We start from the raw sequence: 18,236 nt of genomic DNA, 5'->3' as shown, positions 1-18,236 counted from the left end.
CCGCAGCGGGTCCTTCACTCACTCTGCGTCTTCGGCAGCACTGAAGGACCTGCCGCTGAAGACCCAGACCGCCACTGGGTGAGTAGCCAGGGAAGGGGTTCTTGCCCAGGGCTCGCAGGGCCCTTGCGGGGCCCGGGGCAAATTGCTCCACTTGCCCCCCCTCTGGGTGGCCCTGGCTACTGTGCACAGGCATATGCTGGAGATTCTGGGTGACATTCTGGCTCCACTGAAGTCAATGGCAAAATGCCAATTAACACCAATAGAACCAGGAGCACAATAACACCATTGGGAACCAAAGCAATTCAAGCTATACTCTGAACTGGTCCAGAGATGGGTGGGTGGATTCAGATCCTAGGTTTGGTCCATTTCCAATCTGAACATTCCCAGGAAACTGGCCTGGTGTTGATCAAAAAGAAGATCAAGAGGTGGCTTGATTACAGAGTACAAATACCACAACAGAGAGAAAATATTGGATTACCAAAGGCCTCTTTAATCTAGTGGAGAAAGGCATAACAAGAAAACAAAGGCTGCAAGTTAAAGCCAGATAAACTCAAATTAGAAATAAGGCACACATTTTTAGGAGATGGGGATTATTAGCAATGGGAACAAATTACCAAGAGAAGTGGTGGATTCTCCATCGCCTGTCTGGAAGACATGCTTTAGTCAAACACACGTTATTGGGCTCCATATGGGAGTAACTGGACTAAATTCTGTGGTCTGTTTTAGGCAGAACTTCAGACTAGAGCTTACCAGAGCTAGGCAGGACAGAGCCCTGTTCTTAGCAATGTGCTACCACCAGGATAATGGGGGGGGGGGTGGAGTTAGCCATGTGATTTGGAAAGCATCTTAGGAAAAATATAAGTACATACATACAAAGCTTCTAAAGCAGGTCAGACAGAAGTCACTGGGGGAGACCGTGCAGTTAGTAGTTAGAGCGTGGCTTGAGGCAGGGAGCTGGGGAGCATGCCACATCTCACAGGACATTCTCAACACAGCTTGGATCCTGTGTCATGTGTGCCTACTGGCTCTGCAATACTCCCCCGCGTAAGCCATGTCCCACCCCTTTAAAACTAACATGCGGAAAGTTCAACTTGGAAAAATCCTTTCAGAAACCAAAACAATGAACTTTTCATTTGCAACAGAGCTAATAGCGGGGGTAAGCAGCTATCGCCAAGATCTCTGGAAGGGGAAAACAGAAGAGCTCAGAGAAGCTGCTTTTATGATTCCTTTCAGTGGCGTAAGTTGCCAACAAAAGGTTTTGTCCAAAGAACAATGGTCAACAACGCGTGACCCTGAAAAAATGCAGAGGGAAAAGTTTACGAAGTTCCAAGACGACAATGTATTTTAAGGGCTATAAAACAACGTGCTGCACAGAGCCTTTTACAAATCCAAAGGAAAACATGACAGAATTTCATAGAGGCAGCCATCTATCTATAGAAGTCTGGAACCAATCGATAGAATTCTGTAACCAGGATGTAACCCTCCATTAAATTCTAGAGACTGCTTTAAAAATCCAATAAAGGGCATAATTCTCTATTCAATTTGATCTGTTTTTAGGGTAATTTCAATAGAACTCTATTTTTAATTTTCAGTTTAACGCTATTGGTTTCCATCCTTACTAAGTTTTACAGGAGTTTTCCAAAAGGGAAAGATCCCAACAAAACCTCATTAAATTCCCCAGTCCACCAAAAAGTCCTATAGAATTTAATAGTGATTATGGCCCCAGTCCAGGAAACAGTTAAGCATATGCTTATTTTTAAATACATGCTTATGTATCGAGTTCCAGTCAAATAGCTGCTTGAGTGCTTTGTTAAATCAAAGCCTGAACCAACAAGACCTATGACATTTTTTTTTTAAAAATAGCATTAAGTATTTCAAGAGATCTTTTCTATGGGTTTTATGAGCAAACCTATAAAATTCTATAGCCAGGCTATTGATGTCTATTCCATTCTACATTGTGATTCACAAAACCTATAGAATAGTTATTTTCTATTAAATTCCATAGGATCTTTTCCATAAGATTGCCCAGAGCAGCACATTTTAAAAAGCACACTAACAGTTAAATTTCAGGAACCAAATTTTGGCCCTCCATTTCTGCCTGAAGAAGGGTGCAGTGAAATGCTACCAAGGCAGAAATATTTTGCTCTACTATCTAGCCAGCCATGGGCCTTGGTTCAGATGCCCCCACAGCTCACTTAGGCCAGGACCCTCAAGTCTTGTGGCTCAGTGCTGGAAGATGCTACAGGGAGCCAGCAGAATGTCAACTCCATTGATTTCGGAGGAGTTAGGGGGGTTCTCCCTCTGGCTGGGGCTTTTCACACGTACAGACGTAGCTGGATGTCTGACAGCTAATGTTATTTTTACAGCACTCAAAGCCTGCTAGAGCAACTAGACTGTGTGATCTCAGGGGAGTCGCTTCACCTGTCTTTCCCCTTCCACATCTTGTCTGTCTTGTCTAAGCTGGAAGCTCTTCAGGAAAAGGACGGTTTCTCTTACTATGCATGGAGAGCACCTAGCCCATTAGGGCCCTGATCTCTGTATATTATTACTCATAGCAAATTCTGATACAGTGACCCCGCCTTCATTGAAGAGGAACTATCCCAAACCAGCCTTTCCTTCTCCCTCTCTGATGACCACCAGGCATTTGTCACTGTCATGCATGAGCACGAAGAGCAGAGACCACAGATGCTATCCAACCTTTTCAGCTTGGTTTATTTATTGGCTTTCACAGAGAACAAGTTGCTTTTGGAGGCTGCCAGTGCATGGTCTGGGCAGTTCAGAGGAGAAAGGGTGGGGAGCAGGAAGGCTGCTGGGCTGTTTCCCTGGAGGAGGAACCATGCTGGTGCCAGGGGTGCTGGAACAATTTGTATAGTAGGGGTGCTGAGAGCCACTGAACCAAACTGTAAACCCTGTAAATGATGGAAACCGTTTCAAGCCAGGGAGTGCAGCAGCACCCCCAGTTCCAGCACCTATGGCCGGCACCTGTGAATCTTGTATTAGGGTGATTTGATTATTGTTGTACAGCTGACACAAGGTTAAAAAAATGCTTTTCGCTAGGCTTTGCCTCTTCTGAGTAGCCACTGAAATCTAAACACTGACTGGGAACACTGATCCCAGACTTGGGCAACAAAGGATCTGGTTTAAATTAGTGGCTACATTGTGCTCGAAGCAAAGATGCTGCATCAGCTTAAAAGTTACTACAACGCTACAGCTAACTATTTATTTTGGAACCCACTGTATTGCGTTTTGTAAATCACACTGAGGATTCTAGGAGCTTGCCTGACATTCCCAGGGAGTTGAAATAGCCAGTCCATTCCAGAGACAGCTATTGCCCCCAACCCTCCTTGCTCCACACAGCTTCTTTCCATAATCATCAAAGAGCTGGGACAACACAATGAAACAATATCTGGTATTTCTGCCACATCTTCCACTGGAGGATCTCAGCCAGTAGTTACTAGTGTTAAGCAAGCTACAGAAGAGGTGAGTAGCTATCATCTCCCTTTAACATACAGAAAATCAGGCCCAGAGAGGTGAAGGAACTTGCCCATTTCTCACACAACCAGGACCAGAACTTAAGTCCACTGGACTGTTAAACCTGCACTTTATCTACTAGCCCATGCAATACAGAGACACGGATGGAAAAGGCCAGGTCTACTGCAGACATTTGCTGGTATAGCCACGTTGGTTAGAGGTGTGATGTTGTGCTTTCACCAGTACAGCTTATTTTGTTCAGGGAACTCGTGTGAGCTATACCCACAAAAGCACTCTTCTGCAGGTATAAGCTGTACCCAACAAAGCTTTTCTAGCACACACTAGGCCTTCGGCTGAAATTACCTTCCTAAGATAGTCATGGCCCCATGATATGCAAGATATGGAAGTTGCTTTGTATCACTCCTCTACTTTGCAACATAGCAGAAGCCAGGCTGCTGGCTGTACTGTACCAGCTGCTCCCTTCCTGGCTCTGCTGACATGTCTGAGGAGGAACCTGGTGCGGCTCGGCTTGCAGGTCGCCTGGTTTGTCTGATGTAACAAATCTGTCCCAAGTTTCCAGAGAGAAAAGAAAGAATGCTTGGCCGGGAAGCAGAGACTCCATCTCTATGGGGGTCCGTAGCCCTGCTGCTCAGCATTGTTGGAATCGCAGGACACGGTGTGAAAAAGTTGACCTGCGAGGTCCCCGACTGCCAAAAGCAAGTTGTGTTCAACCCAGTAAATAAGGTCTCAGCTGTAATTACTTTCTGGATCATCTCATCTCTGAAGGTAGCAAAGTTAGTTAAACAGCTTTGGGCTTTATCTCCTCCCGCAGCTGTTGCTGTTTGTTTACAGCCAGCCCTTTCATTGTGTACTTTCAGTGTCTCCTCTAGCCGGATAACAGAAGTATACAGAATACATACTCGTTTTCCCAGCAAGCAGCTTTTCTTCCCAGTGTCTCAGACAGAGAAAAAGCCACTTGTGATTGCTTTTTGCTTTTCTTTGTGGCTTCTTGAAAACATGTTCTTTTATAAATAAAATATGTATATGATGCAGTATTATGTTTTATACATACTCCATGTGATTCTCATACATATAGATGAGAAATCATTCAAAATGATTCATTTACCTGATGATTTTCACTCTGTTTGTGAACTACATCAACAGACTTCAATGTTCTAGAATTTATGCATTATTCTGAATTGTTTGCTCAATAATTTCTAGGGATAATTTTGGGGTCTGTAGATTATTCCAAAGCAGACTGTTGCAAGTTTTCACTATCTGAAATTCAAGCAGGGCATGTGGGTAATATTTGTGGTCCCTTATTGGATGAATAACTAAGTTTTCAGTGTGATACTGAATTCTAAATGTGGCTTTTTGTGAATATCCTCTAAGATTTGCTTAGAGATCACTATTTACACAAACATTCCAGAACCAAAAAGCTTGTTTGTTAGAATATATCCAGAAAATAAATACAGAAAGGACAAAAAGTTTAAACAATATGTTTAAAGAATATGAATGAATGTTAGTAGAATTTGCCCACCCATCATATTATACAGACACCCATGCTTTTCAATTATGCATTTGATTTTTTTTAAAGATGTTTATGATGCCACCATCTTAGTTTCTCTGGGCCCATATATCACATGTAATGGTGCCCTGGCTAGATTGCACCCAGGACACGTAGCTCCAAACTGCAGGCCTCTACCACTTAAACTAACATGGAAGCTGGACGCAATTGCAGGTGGATAGCTTTTATGTGGTTGAGCCACTAGAGGGGGACAGAGACAGTCGACTATCATCAAACGCACACACTGACAAACATCAAGTCAACTCCAGTGAAACCTGCTCCCAGGTTACCCCATAGCACACAGCTGCCACTCTCAAAGAAGAGTCTAGTTTAAAAGATGAGCTTTAAAGCAGGCTCTGAAGGTCATGCCAGTTTTGGCTTCGCTGGACCAACCGGTGAAGCAAATTCCAGAGCAAAAGGTCCTCCACCAAAAAAGTGCTTCCATTAGTCCCTGCAGACCAAACCTTGGGACATTAGAAGAAGCTGCCTGGCTGATCTGAGAGGTGGTACGTAAGGAGAGAGATAGGCTGTAATGCATCCAGGACTGGAACGGGTCAGGAATTTTCTGACAAAACCTGTTTTCATCAGAAAATACAGATTTGGACCTAAAGTATTTTGGGAAAACGTATCAGGTTTGACAAACCACAGACGGGTTTCCTGCCAGACTGCACAATGGGCTTCCGTGGAGCCTGGACTTCTGGCGTATGTGGCCCGGGGGCAGCCCCACCATGCAGAGTGCCCCAGAGTCAGAGACACCAGAGCGTCCAAGCTTCCTGCCACAGAGCCAAGAAGCCCAGTCTCTAACCTGGACTCAGTTCCTGGCTCTGCAGCAGGGAATCTGGCAGCCCTGGGAGCCCCATGTACTGAGCTGCTGCCGTGGTTTGTGAAAGCAGCAAGTGTCTAGCATCTCTCGGTATCAGGCCATAAGTGCATACCCAGGCCCTGTTACAGCCCATCAAGATAAACAGATCCCTGATTTTTGATTGTTTATGTTTTGTGTCACTGCCAACATAGATCAAGGCTCCACTGTGCTAGGCACTTAGAACAGACAATCTACAGAGACCACACACACAGAGGACAGCAGGAGAAACACAGCGGGGTGGAAAAGATGGGCCAACGTTCCAGTGGCAGAGCTGGGAATAGAATCCAGGTCTCCTGATCCCCAGCCCAGTGTTCGACTTCCTCTCTGAGGGGCTTTTTGACTTTCAGACTCCAAGTGACAGCAAGTGTCAAGCCCAGACCAACCTCCCTGTTGCAAAGTTTGTGAAGAAACCCGGGAGCTGCTTTTGTGACACCCAAGAACCCAGGGATCTCCCTCCTTCTTCATTCCCTACATTACCAACTACATCAGACCTGGACTCTGAAACCTGCCCCAGCTGGCTGGACCCCCTCCCCACCTGTGACTAGAGCTCTGTTAGTGCCATTTTGGCTCTGGCTATTGCTGCTAATAAAGTCACAGTAATGTGGACTTGTTTGGGAGGCCCCACAGGAAACGAATCAATAATGTTTTAACAGTTCAGAGTGTTCACTCATAAATATTGATAGAAAAACATGCAGCCACACTCAAAGTCCCAACGGTGATGTGTATAACAGATGATCTATGTTCCCCTCCCCCAGATTCATCACCACAATCTTTGAAAGCAGATCAATTAATCAAACTAACTAACCCATAGAAATAGGAAAATCAATCCTCAGACGAAGAGCAAAAAGCAGAGGTATTTAATTATTACCCAACACAAGGTATTTACTTATTACTGCACCAGAGTCTTCAGTGCTGTGAGTAATTCCCCACACAAGACTGCAACAACTGTATCCAGTCTAGACTTCAAAGTACTTTAATGGACTGCAAGGACACTTACATGCAAGGACTTCAACGCAAGTATTATCTGTCTATCATACACATTCTATTTTAGCTATTTGCAAAGCGCTCATTGGCATAATTCTTGGTGCCATGCCAGGTTTTCCTTGATAATAAGAAAAACGGCTCTCCAGTGGTTGAGCTTTTATAAATATATGAACCATCTCAGGTTTCCCCATCTATTCCAGTGTCAACCCATTCAGCTGAAGGAGATTTATCACTGCTTGTGCCAGATGGAAGTTCATTGCACTCACAGGTCCACGCACCTTGGGCATTAGATTACAGGTATTTCCAGTGGATTTTTGCACTGAAGTAGTGGAACGACCTCTGACTCAAGCCTTCCCTCTCCGCTATTTGCTGTGAGGCCTTTGTGGGTGGGAAAGTAGATGAGTGAGAGGGAATTACAAGGGCAATCTTTGAGGACCACCAGCCCCCATCCAAAGTGAAAAATACATCTTAGGCTAAGGGATGGTCAGTCACTTCCACGAGTATAAAGAGTTCTGCTTTGAACACCTTTCCACAGCTCAGCGACCCCAGAGAGGAAGCTATCTGCTGGGCACAGACTGTTCAGATCTGCCCTTCGAGCTTTCCTTCCTGTCTTCTGACAAGGTATCTGAGGTTATGTATAAAATGTTTTTGTATTCTTCAGATGTGCATGACAGACTTCAACCAAGCTCAGGACCCCACTATGCTAAGAAACCCTTCCTCCTCCCAGGAGCTTACAAACTAAGTGGACGGGGAAGCAGAAGCATGAAGCAGGAAAGTGATTTGCTCAAGGTCACACAGGGGCAGAAACAGAACCCAGCTCCACGGCCAGAGCCTTAGTCACTAGACCAGTGGTTCTTAATCTGGGGTGCACGCACCCCCTGAGAGCGAAAGATGCCCCTTCTGGGGGTGCAAGACATGCCAGATTTTTTTAGAAGGTAAAACATCAAAAACACAAATTAAACAAGGGCACGTAAGTACAACTACTTTGTTTCATCAAACCTATGTATTTAACAACATTATACATTTGTAAACGATTACTGTAATATACGAACATCACATATATCTAGGTTTAAAGAACTGACCCACTTCTTCGATTTTTGATAAGGGTGCGAGAATATATTTTGAGACCCAAAGGGGTGCAGGCTGCAGTAAAGGTTAAGAACCACTGCACTGGACCATGCTTCCTTGTAAACAAACAGGTTAGAGCCCAGCTATCAAATGAATCAGATGGGCTGGTTTTACAGCAATCAGTGTTATTATTCCTATGTTGCTCTTTGCCTATTTCCCCAGCAGGAGCATGGTATGAAGCTTCTAAGGAGAGCGAAAGTCTACAGCAAGGAAAAGCAGCCTTGGAAAGTTTAATTTTTAGCTCCCACTGAACAGCCTGGGGGAGGTGAAGAAGAGCCACCATTTATAAGTAATTTAGCTTTTCAGCACCTGCGGGTCTATTGATTAGCTAGAGCCAACATGTAAATGAGGGAGATAAAGGGAGAGGTGATAGGAAACGATCATTTCTTATCAGGCTAACTCCATAAAGTATAATGACGCTTTCCTTTCTGTACAAGCATCCAGGCAGAAATAGTTCAGGATTGTCTCTCTTCAAAACCTGCAGCCAACTCCCCTTCCTACAAGTGGGGATGATGTGCCTGGGTCAAAAAGGATCTTTGGGTGATTGCTTCCAGACAGTTCTCCAGACTCCTCGTACTAGCTCCATCAATCACATTTGCTTTGTGTCTGGATGGACTAAGCATGCTGGTTGGTAGTCAGGTTCTAATCCCACCGCTAACAACAATTCACTGTGTGGCCTTGGGCAAGTTACTTCACCTCTCTGCCTCACTTTCCCTCCATCTATAAAAGGAGTTTAATGATACTTGCCCCAAAAAGGTGTTGTGCAGCTTAAGTAGTAAAATGCTCGCACAGAACTTTGAACACATGAAACTGTATACGAGTGCAAAGTATTATCATTTACCATGGAACATGGGGTATTACTGACCACTCCGTCCATGAACCTTCAACTGGTGGGAATAGGTGATCACTCACCAAACCCACAACATTCAGTTTTCTTGCTGCTGCATTTCACAGTGTACATAAAACCACACAAGGAGCTGCTAAGACGGCATGATTAAACCCAACAGATCTATTTCAGTGCCTCATCCTAAGATAATTTCACCCCCCTGCTCACCCGCAGCAGAGGGTATGAACTGAATGCCTGATAGCTCGACGCTGGTATGCTTTTCCCGTATTTACTGAACTCAGGCACTATAGGATACACAGAGGGAGCCTGCAGCCTAAACTGAGAAAACAACAGGTAAGTAATAAAATGGAGGGATTGCTGGTGGGCCAAGAGAAACATCCCCTAACAACAGTCCCACTCTGCAGCAGGACCACACAGCAACTTTGAGCAGGGCCTCCAAGGCATTTTAACAGGCATCACTAAGGTGAGGCAGGAGCGCACTATTACTCCTAATGTTACTGATGGATGGGGAGACCAGAGCACAAAGAGATAATGGGAGCAGGATTGCACCTTTTGGAGTCAGTGGCAACATTTCAATGGTGCAGGATCCAAGCTCTTAACCCCTGCACCAATGGAGTAAACGAGAGCTTCCACTGGCTTCATTGTGTGCCAGCCCACGCCCTAACCTGCCTCTTCCCCCTCACCATTCGGCTGCAACACCCATAGTCAGTGCATCCCATCTTTACCACCCCCCATGTTCTCCACACTGTGCTGCTGCTGTCAGGAGAGGAGGCGGAGGGGAAGAGAGAGTCCAAGAAAGCAGTGATGGTGGAAGCAGGGCAGAACGTGTAACATAGCCAGAGCTAGTGAAACTAGCGAGTGTGTTTGCGGTGGGAGTTTGAGGAATTGTGGATGGAGGTTTCCTGATGAGCAGGCAACACAGGAAACGTGCCCTAGCTCTAGCTGCGATAAAAGGAAAAGATGTCCTGTTTCCCCAAGGCTCAGCTGATACAAAGGGGCTCGTACCCGACACCACGAGGCATGGGGGCACAGGTAGCAAACCTCACGGTAGCTTTTAACCTAGGCCTGGGTGGGCCAGGATAGCTGCCGGTTTCAGCTTCAGAGTCTGGGTTGGCCCATCTCCCCTTGGTTGGGTTGCTTGCTGGTTTTATTTTAACATCAGGCAGCCGCACTGGACATTTTCACAGTTTACACAAGCTCCCGTGCTGGAGAATTATTACGGCTCAATGCCTCATTAGCAACATTCTTTGGTCAGATGGGATCCACACAGGCTTAGAATTTTTTTTATAGAGTGTGAGATTCCTATAGCTACAGCTACCCAGAGAGAAATCTACCTTTGCACAAAACACATCATGCAGTATATTGACTGACATGTCAAGAGAGACTGGGAGTGCACGATGGAAACTAAAAGGAGACTCTACTGTCAGCCGAGAACCCCCGGGAGGGGCAGTTTGCCTAAGAAGGCAGGTCTCTCTGTGCACATGGGCAGATGAGAGCTGAGTGGTGGGAACCAGCTTGTCAAAAAACACAGTTTCTCCCTCTTGTTTTCACAGCAGTAGCTGTTTATGGAGCACAAGACTATTTCTAGCACTGCCTGTGTGATCCTAGTCACAAACAGATCCCATAGCCAGTGTGAGACAGAAATAAAGAAGTGCCCAGATGACATAGGAACCTAAATTCTATTTTCAGTAATGACATAGATGCCCAGGCCTCACTGAATGTCAATGGAACTCAGGGTCCCAAGTGCTTACATGTGTGTCTACACAGCAAGGGAATGTGTACCGTAGTGTGGGTAGGCGTATGCAGGCTAGCTTTAATTAGGTAACAGAAGTAATGAAGACATTGCAGTTCAGGCTTCAGCATAGGATACCTGAGTACATCCCCAGGCTCCCCAGAGGTTCTAGTCAGGGGAGCTCAGGCTGCCATGTCTATGATACTATTATTATCAGCGCAGGTGAACTTACCCATGCTCCAATCACACCTCAGCGGCAGACACAGCCTAGGTCACTTTTGAAAATGTTACCCACGTTCCAGGCCCCTCTGCAGTGGGAATGGAACCACATGATCAGTTTTCAGGGCCCATGGGGTATGGCTGACAACAACCCTCGGAATCCAATTTGGACAATCACGATTTCCGCTCACAGACACCTAGGCGGAGGAAGGAAATCCTAGAGCTGGGGATATCTGAAGTCAAACAGAACTTTTTTTCCTTTAATTATTCACCATCCTGCACAACAGGTCACCATAAGCAGTCCCGACTGGCAGTTTCAAGTCAGGAAATCAGTCCCACACGAGTTTATTGCAAACATGCAGCCCTGCAGCCTGCTTCATCAGAACCCAAGCAGCCTGGTCAACTATCTCACCTAAGCAAACGCTGAGAGTTGTTGGCTTCTGTGCTTCCCCTGAAAGTGTGAAACTCCTGATAGGCTGCCAATCCTCCCGAACATCTGAAAGCTAAAAGTGCAGATGGAGGGGAAGGAATGTTCCAAGGGGAGCACCTTCTAACTCCTTAAAAATACACACAGCGGGGGATTTTCAGAAATGCCCAGCAATGGCCTAACTTTGTTTCCATTAAAGTTGATGGGAGCTTTACCATCAACTTCAGAGCTCAGCTACCACTGAGCGCTTTTGAAAACCCCACCCAGAGTTTGTGGAGGGACCCAGCAAATCTTTGCTAGAAACAGGACGGCTGCTTCTCTTTGCTTAACATTTTACGTCAGAAGCAAATCCAACTCTAGGACTGAGATCTGCTCCTCCTGGTGGCTCACTTACCAGGTTGACGAAGTCCTGGTAACAGATCTTCCCGTCTGAATTATTGTCTGCCAAGGCCAAGAGAACCTCCAGTTTGTGTGGGTCCAGCTCAGAGCCGTGTCTTTGGAGGAGGTTTCGGAATTTCTCAGTGCTGATGTAGCCAGTGTTCTCGGGGTCAAACTGAGAGGGAGAAAACAAAGCAAGAATTATTTCCTCAGCATTACACAATACCTGCAATGCTGACCTCCTAAGGGTTCAGCCTCAGCCACAGGCCCAGCAGAGATGGCAGCAGCATTGCTGCTAAGTGCCATGTTGCCATGCAAGCCATCACAGTTTTATCACTTTTGCTGGTAGCATTGTGGGATGCACAGGTCTCTGCTCCAAGGGATGGAGAGAATTATTCTACCACCATCCAATCAGTACCAGACAACCAGTTATACTAGCTGTGGGGACACTGTCTTGGATGTAGCCTCTGGGCTGGAGAATGCCAAGTTTATGTCTGCCTGAGATAGGGAAGGATGCTCCAGGTAAACATGAAGGGGAGAGCATGAGGAGAACAGATCAGTGGGCAGGAAAGAAAACCTCTGCATTTCCCTAGGGAGCAGCCTTAAGTCTTTGGTTGCTGGTAGCTTGGTATGATCTGTGGTCAGGACACGTGAAAACTCGACAAGTTAGAAATGAGGAGGGGCACTGGCCTTGTGAGTGGAGACCATGCCAAGCTGCCAGCATACAGAGACATAACCCAAAAACTCTAATACCTGCAGGGTTGCTAACGTCTGCGTTCTAAAGTTAATTCCAAATCCCAACTGCAAGGCAAGTGGGGTTATGAGGACAAAGGAACCTCCCTGAATGAGCTCTGTATTCAGGTACCACAACCCCCTTTTCATTCTGATCTAGTTCAGTGAGCAGAATTGTCCAATTAATGTTCCCATCAGCCTCTTCGTTGAAACTTCTTTTACCTACAGCCCTTGCCTTGTCCTACACATTCACAGATCTCTCTTGGAGTCTGCATTTCAAAGTAAACACAACACACCGAGTCTCAGCAGGTACTGCTCTATATGGCCAGTAGATGCATTTAACTGAGTGGTCGTTTCTGTTCATGCTTTTATTTGTAAAGTTAAAACTAACTGTCAACACTTGCTCCTGTCAGGCAGGCAGCCAGATGGTTTATGCAGATTTTCAGATTCCTTATCCTGTCAAATACTAGGCAAAGAAACAACACAGCTTGCATTTCTTGTTGATCACTTTCACCCTAAGCGATCTTGCACCGCTTGAAAAATATTACCCACATCACCCGCCTCTGAAACGTGGGCGCGTCCCTGGGAGTGGAACAGAGTAGCCATTGAAAACCATGCTCAACAATAACAAACAGATCTGGATGAGCAGAGAACAAAAATGATTCAAGGACTGGAAAATCTGCCTTACGCTGACAGACTTAAGAAATTCAATCTGATCTCTCCATGTAAAAGTTAAGAGGTGACTTGATCACAGCCTATCAGTAACTACATCAGAAGATTTCTGATAGCAAAGGTCTCTTTAATCTAGCAGACGAAGGCATAACATGATCCAGTGGGTGGAAGCTGAAGCTAGATAAATTGAGACGAGAAAGAGGTGACACTTTTTTAACAATGAGGGCAATCACCCATTGGAACAATGTACCTAAAACTGTGGTGTGTTCTCCATCACCTGACGACTTTAAAATCAAGACTGGATGTCTTTCTAAAAGTTATGATCTAGCTCAGCGGTACTCAAACTGGGGACCCCAAAGTGGGTCAAGACTCCCATTTTAATGGGGTCACCTGGGCTGGCATTACACTTGCTGGGGCCTGGGGCTGAAGCCAACACCCCAAGCCCAAAGCCGATGCCCGAGCCCCACTGCCCTGGGCTGAAGCTGATGCACGAGTCATTCAGCCCTGAGTGGCAGGACTTGGGAAGGCTCAGGCTTCGGTCCCCACTTCTGGGGTCGTGTCATAATTTTTGTTGTCAGAAGTGGGTCACGGTGCAATAAAGTTTGAGAACTGCTGACTAGCTCAACCAAAAGTTAGAGGTTTGCTACAAGAAATAATGGGTGAGGTTTTATGGCCTGTGTTTTACAGGTCAGACAAGGTGATCACAAGGTCCCTTCCGGGCCTAGAAAAATCTATGAAGAAAATAGTATTCCCAAGTGACTCTACGGAGAGTGAGAGAGAGATTATCAGTCTCAGTTCATTCATTAGTACAGTTCTGAGCTCACATGGTCTGCCTCAAGCCAAACACTTATCCTGAGGAGATGGGACTGGAAGCATTGCAAACCTTAAGATTTACAATGTCATTAACAAAAATTAGGGGTGAATTGCAAGATAATATTGCAAGAAATCTTTGGCTGCCTAAGATTTCTCAGTTATTACCAGGATGCACCCCATGATCATCTGTAGCTTTACAGCAACAGCAGGGATTGAACTCAGACACTCCTATTCTAAAAAGTACAGGACTCTTCTATAACAGCCAAAGGAGAATCTCCTTTGTCTGTTAGACGGACATTGACACAGTTGAGTAGTTCTGACTCTGTTCAATAGATGGCAGTCATGCAAACACATAACAGCATGGACACACTGGCTAGCTCATTGTAACAGTGAGAATGCCGATGGAAAATATCCTGCGAGGACAGGAGAGTTCAAAAGAGACCTTTTGAGAATGTGAGAGACATTTCATCTGCAGCCTTCCCAGCTTCAAACCTGGTAGATAAACAAAAAGACGTAACCAACCCCTTGTATCGCGCTGCCCCCCAAACCCATTCCCCATCTTGTGGTTTCCTTGCTAAAGGCTATTTTCTCCCTTTACAAATAATGGGCTTTGGCAAAATGGAGACAAAGTCAAGTCGTTTTAAAGAAAAATGATTCTCAGTTTAAATTACAGAGAACCGTATCCGTCAGGACAGACAAAGGGTCGTTGACAGATATGGCAAGTATGGTAGCTTGGGTTTGAAGGGAGGAACCATTTTAATTTGCGCTGTGCTTGTGCGGGCTCCCACAACTCCAACTAAATTTTGCTTTGAGTTTTGTTGCTTTAAACCAATATAAAAACTCTACATGAAACACAGCTCAAAGCACCAACTGCTACCTGATTTGAGGTCAAAACTAGACATGAGCCCAAGCCACCAAGTTTGGATATGAGCTTTGGCTATGAGGTGTTTGGATCTAAGGTTTGCTTTGACCTATCAGAGAGGAAGAAACCAAGTGTGAAGCGCAGGCCTGGTTCTGAATTTATCCAATGGGAACACAGCTTAAGGTCGGCCCTATGCTTTAACCATGAACCTCTTTGAACTGTATGATGAATCCAGCCTAAGTTTCTGGTTCATAACAGGACCCCAAACCAGACAAGTTGTTACAAGTTTCACATGACGGACCTAACCTTGAGCAAGTGCAAGTAACTTTACTGAGTGTCATCATTCCAGCTGGCCAATGGCAATGCTGGTGCGCTCGACTGTCCCCTCTTCGCCTCCTCGTGAAAAGGCAATGTCTGATTTTGGGGCTTCCAGCCAAGGATTAAAAGGCCTGAGAATGAGGAGACACCTTGTGGTCAGATGGTCATTTTCAGAAGAAAATCTTGAGCTACAACACGGAATCTGAACTCCTTAGCAAGGTGGGGAAGTTTGCATGACAGAGTTCCTCAGCTCATGTCTGTCTTTAGTTTTCAGTCAGGCAACTTACACAGAGCCAGAAGTGTCTTCTGGGGTAAATGAAACACTCAGGCATTGTGAACGAGACAGAATGATCCCCTCTGGACTTGTCCAAAAAGAAGCAACTTTTCAATTAACATCGGAGACCCTATTTATTCCCTTACCTGTTCCCTCCATTCCATTCGGACCAGACTGGTTCTGTGGCTCACCCTGGAGATGCTAGAGCATTCCCCATCTCCTGTCATCTGGAGCCTCTTTCCTGCATCTTTCCATCTTACAGCTCTCCACCTCATTTCAAACCTCAGCTGAAATCAGCCCTTTTCTCCCTTCCTAATGCTTCTTAATTTCTCTCTCCTTCTGCCGTTTATTTAAATTTAAAACTTAGTGATTGAACCTTTAAGTACATGAGGGATGCAGCCTAAACAAGAGAAGCTATCCAAAGCATAGTTTTACATCTGTATTTATTAACACCTTTTCAAAGCAGGAATAATATAGACTCTTCCTCAGGCACAGTGCTGAAAACTGACAAGCAAAGCAGCTTTTTTATAACTGCTTCCAAATCAGATGCATGTTTCTGTTGCTGCAGAGATTTTTATTTCTAAATAGATTACAAGCAGATTCTTGGGAGTGTGAACTACAGAGATAAATAACATATTAAACCAGAAATGACAGGGCAGCCACATGCCATTTCAATTTATCTTCTGAAATGCTCAGTAGAAAGAGATTCCCACATTAAATTCTGTATTAACTCCCCCCATTTTTACCAAGAAAGTTGTTGCTTTCTAGCAGAGTACAGAGAAATCTTGTCTTCCACTGGTGAAAACCTGTTAACTTTAACTGAGTATCTGCAGGATGTACTGGATTTCCGTCAAAGATTAGAATTCACTGAATTACTTCGTGTCACTTGAGTTCATTGATCTACAGCGGTATCTGCAGGCATTGAGGAGAGAGACATAGAGGCTTTTGCTTTCTTTTTTAATTGTTATAAAGAATCCTGTATTTTTTTTATAAATACATTGTATGGAACGGGCCTGCACTGATGACCTAAGAGATCTTTTCCAGTTGTAATTGCTACATCTCTCTTAATCCGGTCTTGAAATGTCATATAGGCTTTGTAGCTGTGAATCCATAAAGATGTTATATTTCCTCTCTTTCTTTGGTGCTGGTGAAAGCTGCTGGATTGAGAGCCCTGAAGGCTAAAGCCCCTTATTGATTCACAGAACAGATGGAGGATGCAACACCACAAAGCTTCCCTTTCATGTCTTCTCCCTTCCAAAATGCCTTACCCATGACCTAGCCACACTAGCTGCTGACAACATAGTCCGTTCTCCAAGGCCCTTCCATCCTTGCCCACTCTGGCAGCCAACAAAAGATGACAATGAGCCCCAGTTAGGGACAATGTTTTTTGAGATACTCAACTGGACTGGAACCTGACAACGTCACCTTTGCAAGGAAGTTTGAACCAGGGCCGGCTCCAGGGTTCTTGCCGCCCAAAGAGGTGGGGGAAAAAAAAAAAAGCTGTGATCGGCAGCAGCTCCACTGCACCTCTTTCTTTTTTGGCGGCAGTTCGGCGGCAGGTCCATCTCTCCAAGAGGGACCCGCCGCTGAATTGCCACCGAAGAGCCCAATGTGCCGCCCCTTTCCCTTGGCCACCCCAAGCACCTGCATGCTGAGCTGGTGCCTGGAACTGGCTCTGGTCTGAATACTCGCATGGGCAAGGCCACTATAGTTGGGTCCCATCCTAATACAAAACCATGGGCAACTCCTGGCAAAAGTGCTGCCAGCTTGTGTCCTCATCTGGACACAGCATCAGCCAAAATGCGACACGTAGCAAATCAGAAACCCAAAACTGACATCAGATCGAACCCATTTCTTTTTAAACTTGGAAACTAAACAGACACAAGCAGCTGGACCAATTTGCTGCAACTCCAATTTGGTCTAGTCTCAGCCGGCTCTGATTTGCCTTTGATTTTCTAACTTGACTCAGAAGAGTCTGTATCCCATTGGCCTCTCTTTGTAGATAATGATATCAAGCTTCTTGGCTGGATTCAAAGATGGAAGGAAAAGGGGGGCGAGACAGGAGCATTTCAGTGCAGGAGGTATATTTCCATGGAAACATTTTGGACATGAAAGGGAGTTCAGTGAAAGCAACATGATTTCAACAGCCTTCACTCTTTCCTAGCAGTGAACAAAAGCTTGAATGCCTGCACCTTTTGGCTCGCTTGGTTTGGCCACAGCAAAAGAAAGGTTGGCTTGGCAAGTGGCCCAGATGGCAAGGGACCAGCATGCCAGCAGCTAAATCTGGCAGAGCACTCTCCATCAAGCAGAGCAGCTGAAGAATCCACAGTACAAAACTGACCTCAGCGCAAGGCCAATTGTTTCAAAGAAGTAGTTTGTGCACATGGCTCCAACTTGCTCACTGAGCCCGCCGAGCCCCTAAGCAGAGGGCTTCTGCCGCAAGACTTCAGCATTCAGCTGCCTACCTGCTCACTCGAGTGCTCTAGAATAGAGTCATGCCACTGCTTCTCTTGCGATAATCTCTCTGGATCGAGGCTCACAGCCTCCACAGTTGCTACCAGTCTTAAGCGTCTGCTGAAAAGCCTCCTTTTTTTGTTTTGTTTTGATGGAATTGTCCAAAAAGGGGGAGGGGAAGGGGGTTAACAGCTGAGGGGAGGGGGCTGCTGCATGTGTTCAAACTGAGCAGGAGGAGTTGCCTCAATACAGGAGCTGTCAGTAGGGGTGGATGATTGGAAACAAACAAAACAAATGATCTGCAGAAAGTCAGTGCTGTACGTTTTCCTCCAGTGCGCCCTGTGATGTGATGCGCCTTCCCGACAACCTATCCCAAAGGTTGATTTCTCCACCAGTTCTAACTAAAGAAGGGGTAAAATTAACCCCTTTGATCCCAACATCTCCAGCTTTGGAGAAGTTCAGATATTAATGCTGCATCTAGCCCCTCTGCAATCAG

General features: G+C 45.5%; 1 protein-coding gene across 5 annotated transcripts in view; it reads right to left on the bottom strand.

The window, feature by feature from the left end:
• RHBDL3 (rhomboid like 3) overlaps positions 1–18,236 on the bottom strand; it is a 128,573-nt gene that overhangs the window by 54,152 nt on the left and 56,185 nt on the right. For all 5 annotated transcript variants that reach the window (XR_003996636.1, XR_003996635.1, XM_030534546.1 and 2 more), the window contains one exon: positions 11,632–11,790. Coding sequence is in view for 3 of the 5 variants with exons in the window: in XM_030534546.1 (XP_030390406.1) it covers positions 11,632–11,790 (159 nt within the window). In the remaining 2 variants the exon portion in view is untranslated. The remainder of the gene's footprint in view (positions 1–11,631; positions 11,791–18,236) is intronic.

The sequence above is a fragment of the Gopherus evgoodei genome, chromosome 15 (assembly GCF_007399415.2).
Source record: "Gopherus evgoodei ecotype Sinaloan lineage chromosome 15, rGopEvg1_v1.p, whole genome shotgun sequence".
In the NCBI taxonomy this organism is placed as follows: Eukaryota; Metazoa; Chordata; order Testudines; family Testudinidae; genus Gopherus; species Gopherus evgoodei.
Note: the sequence above shows the minus strand (reverse complement) of the source record. Positions and strands in the feature narration are given on the sequence as shown.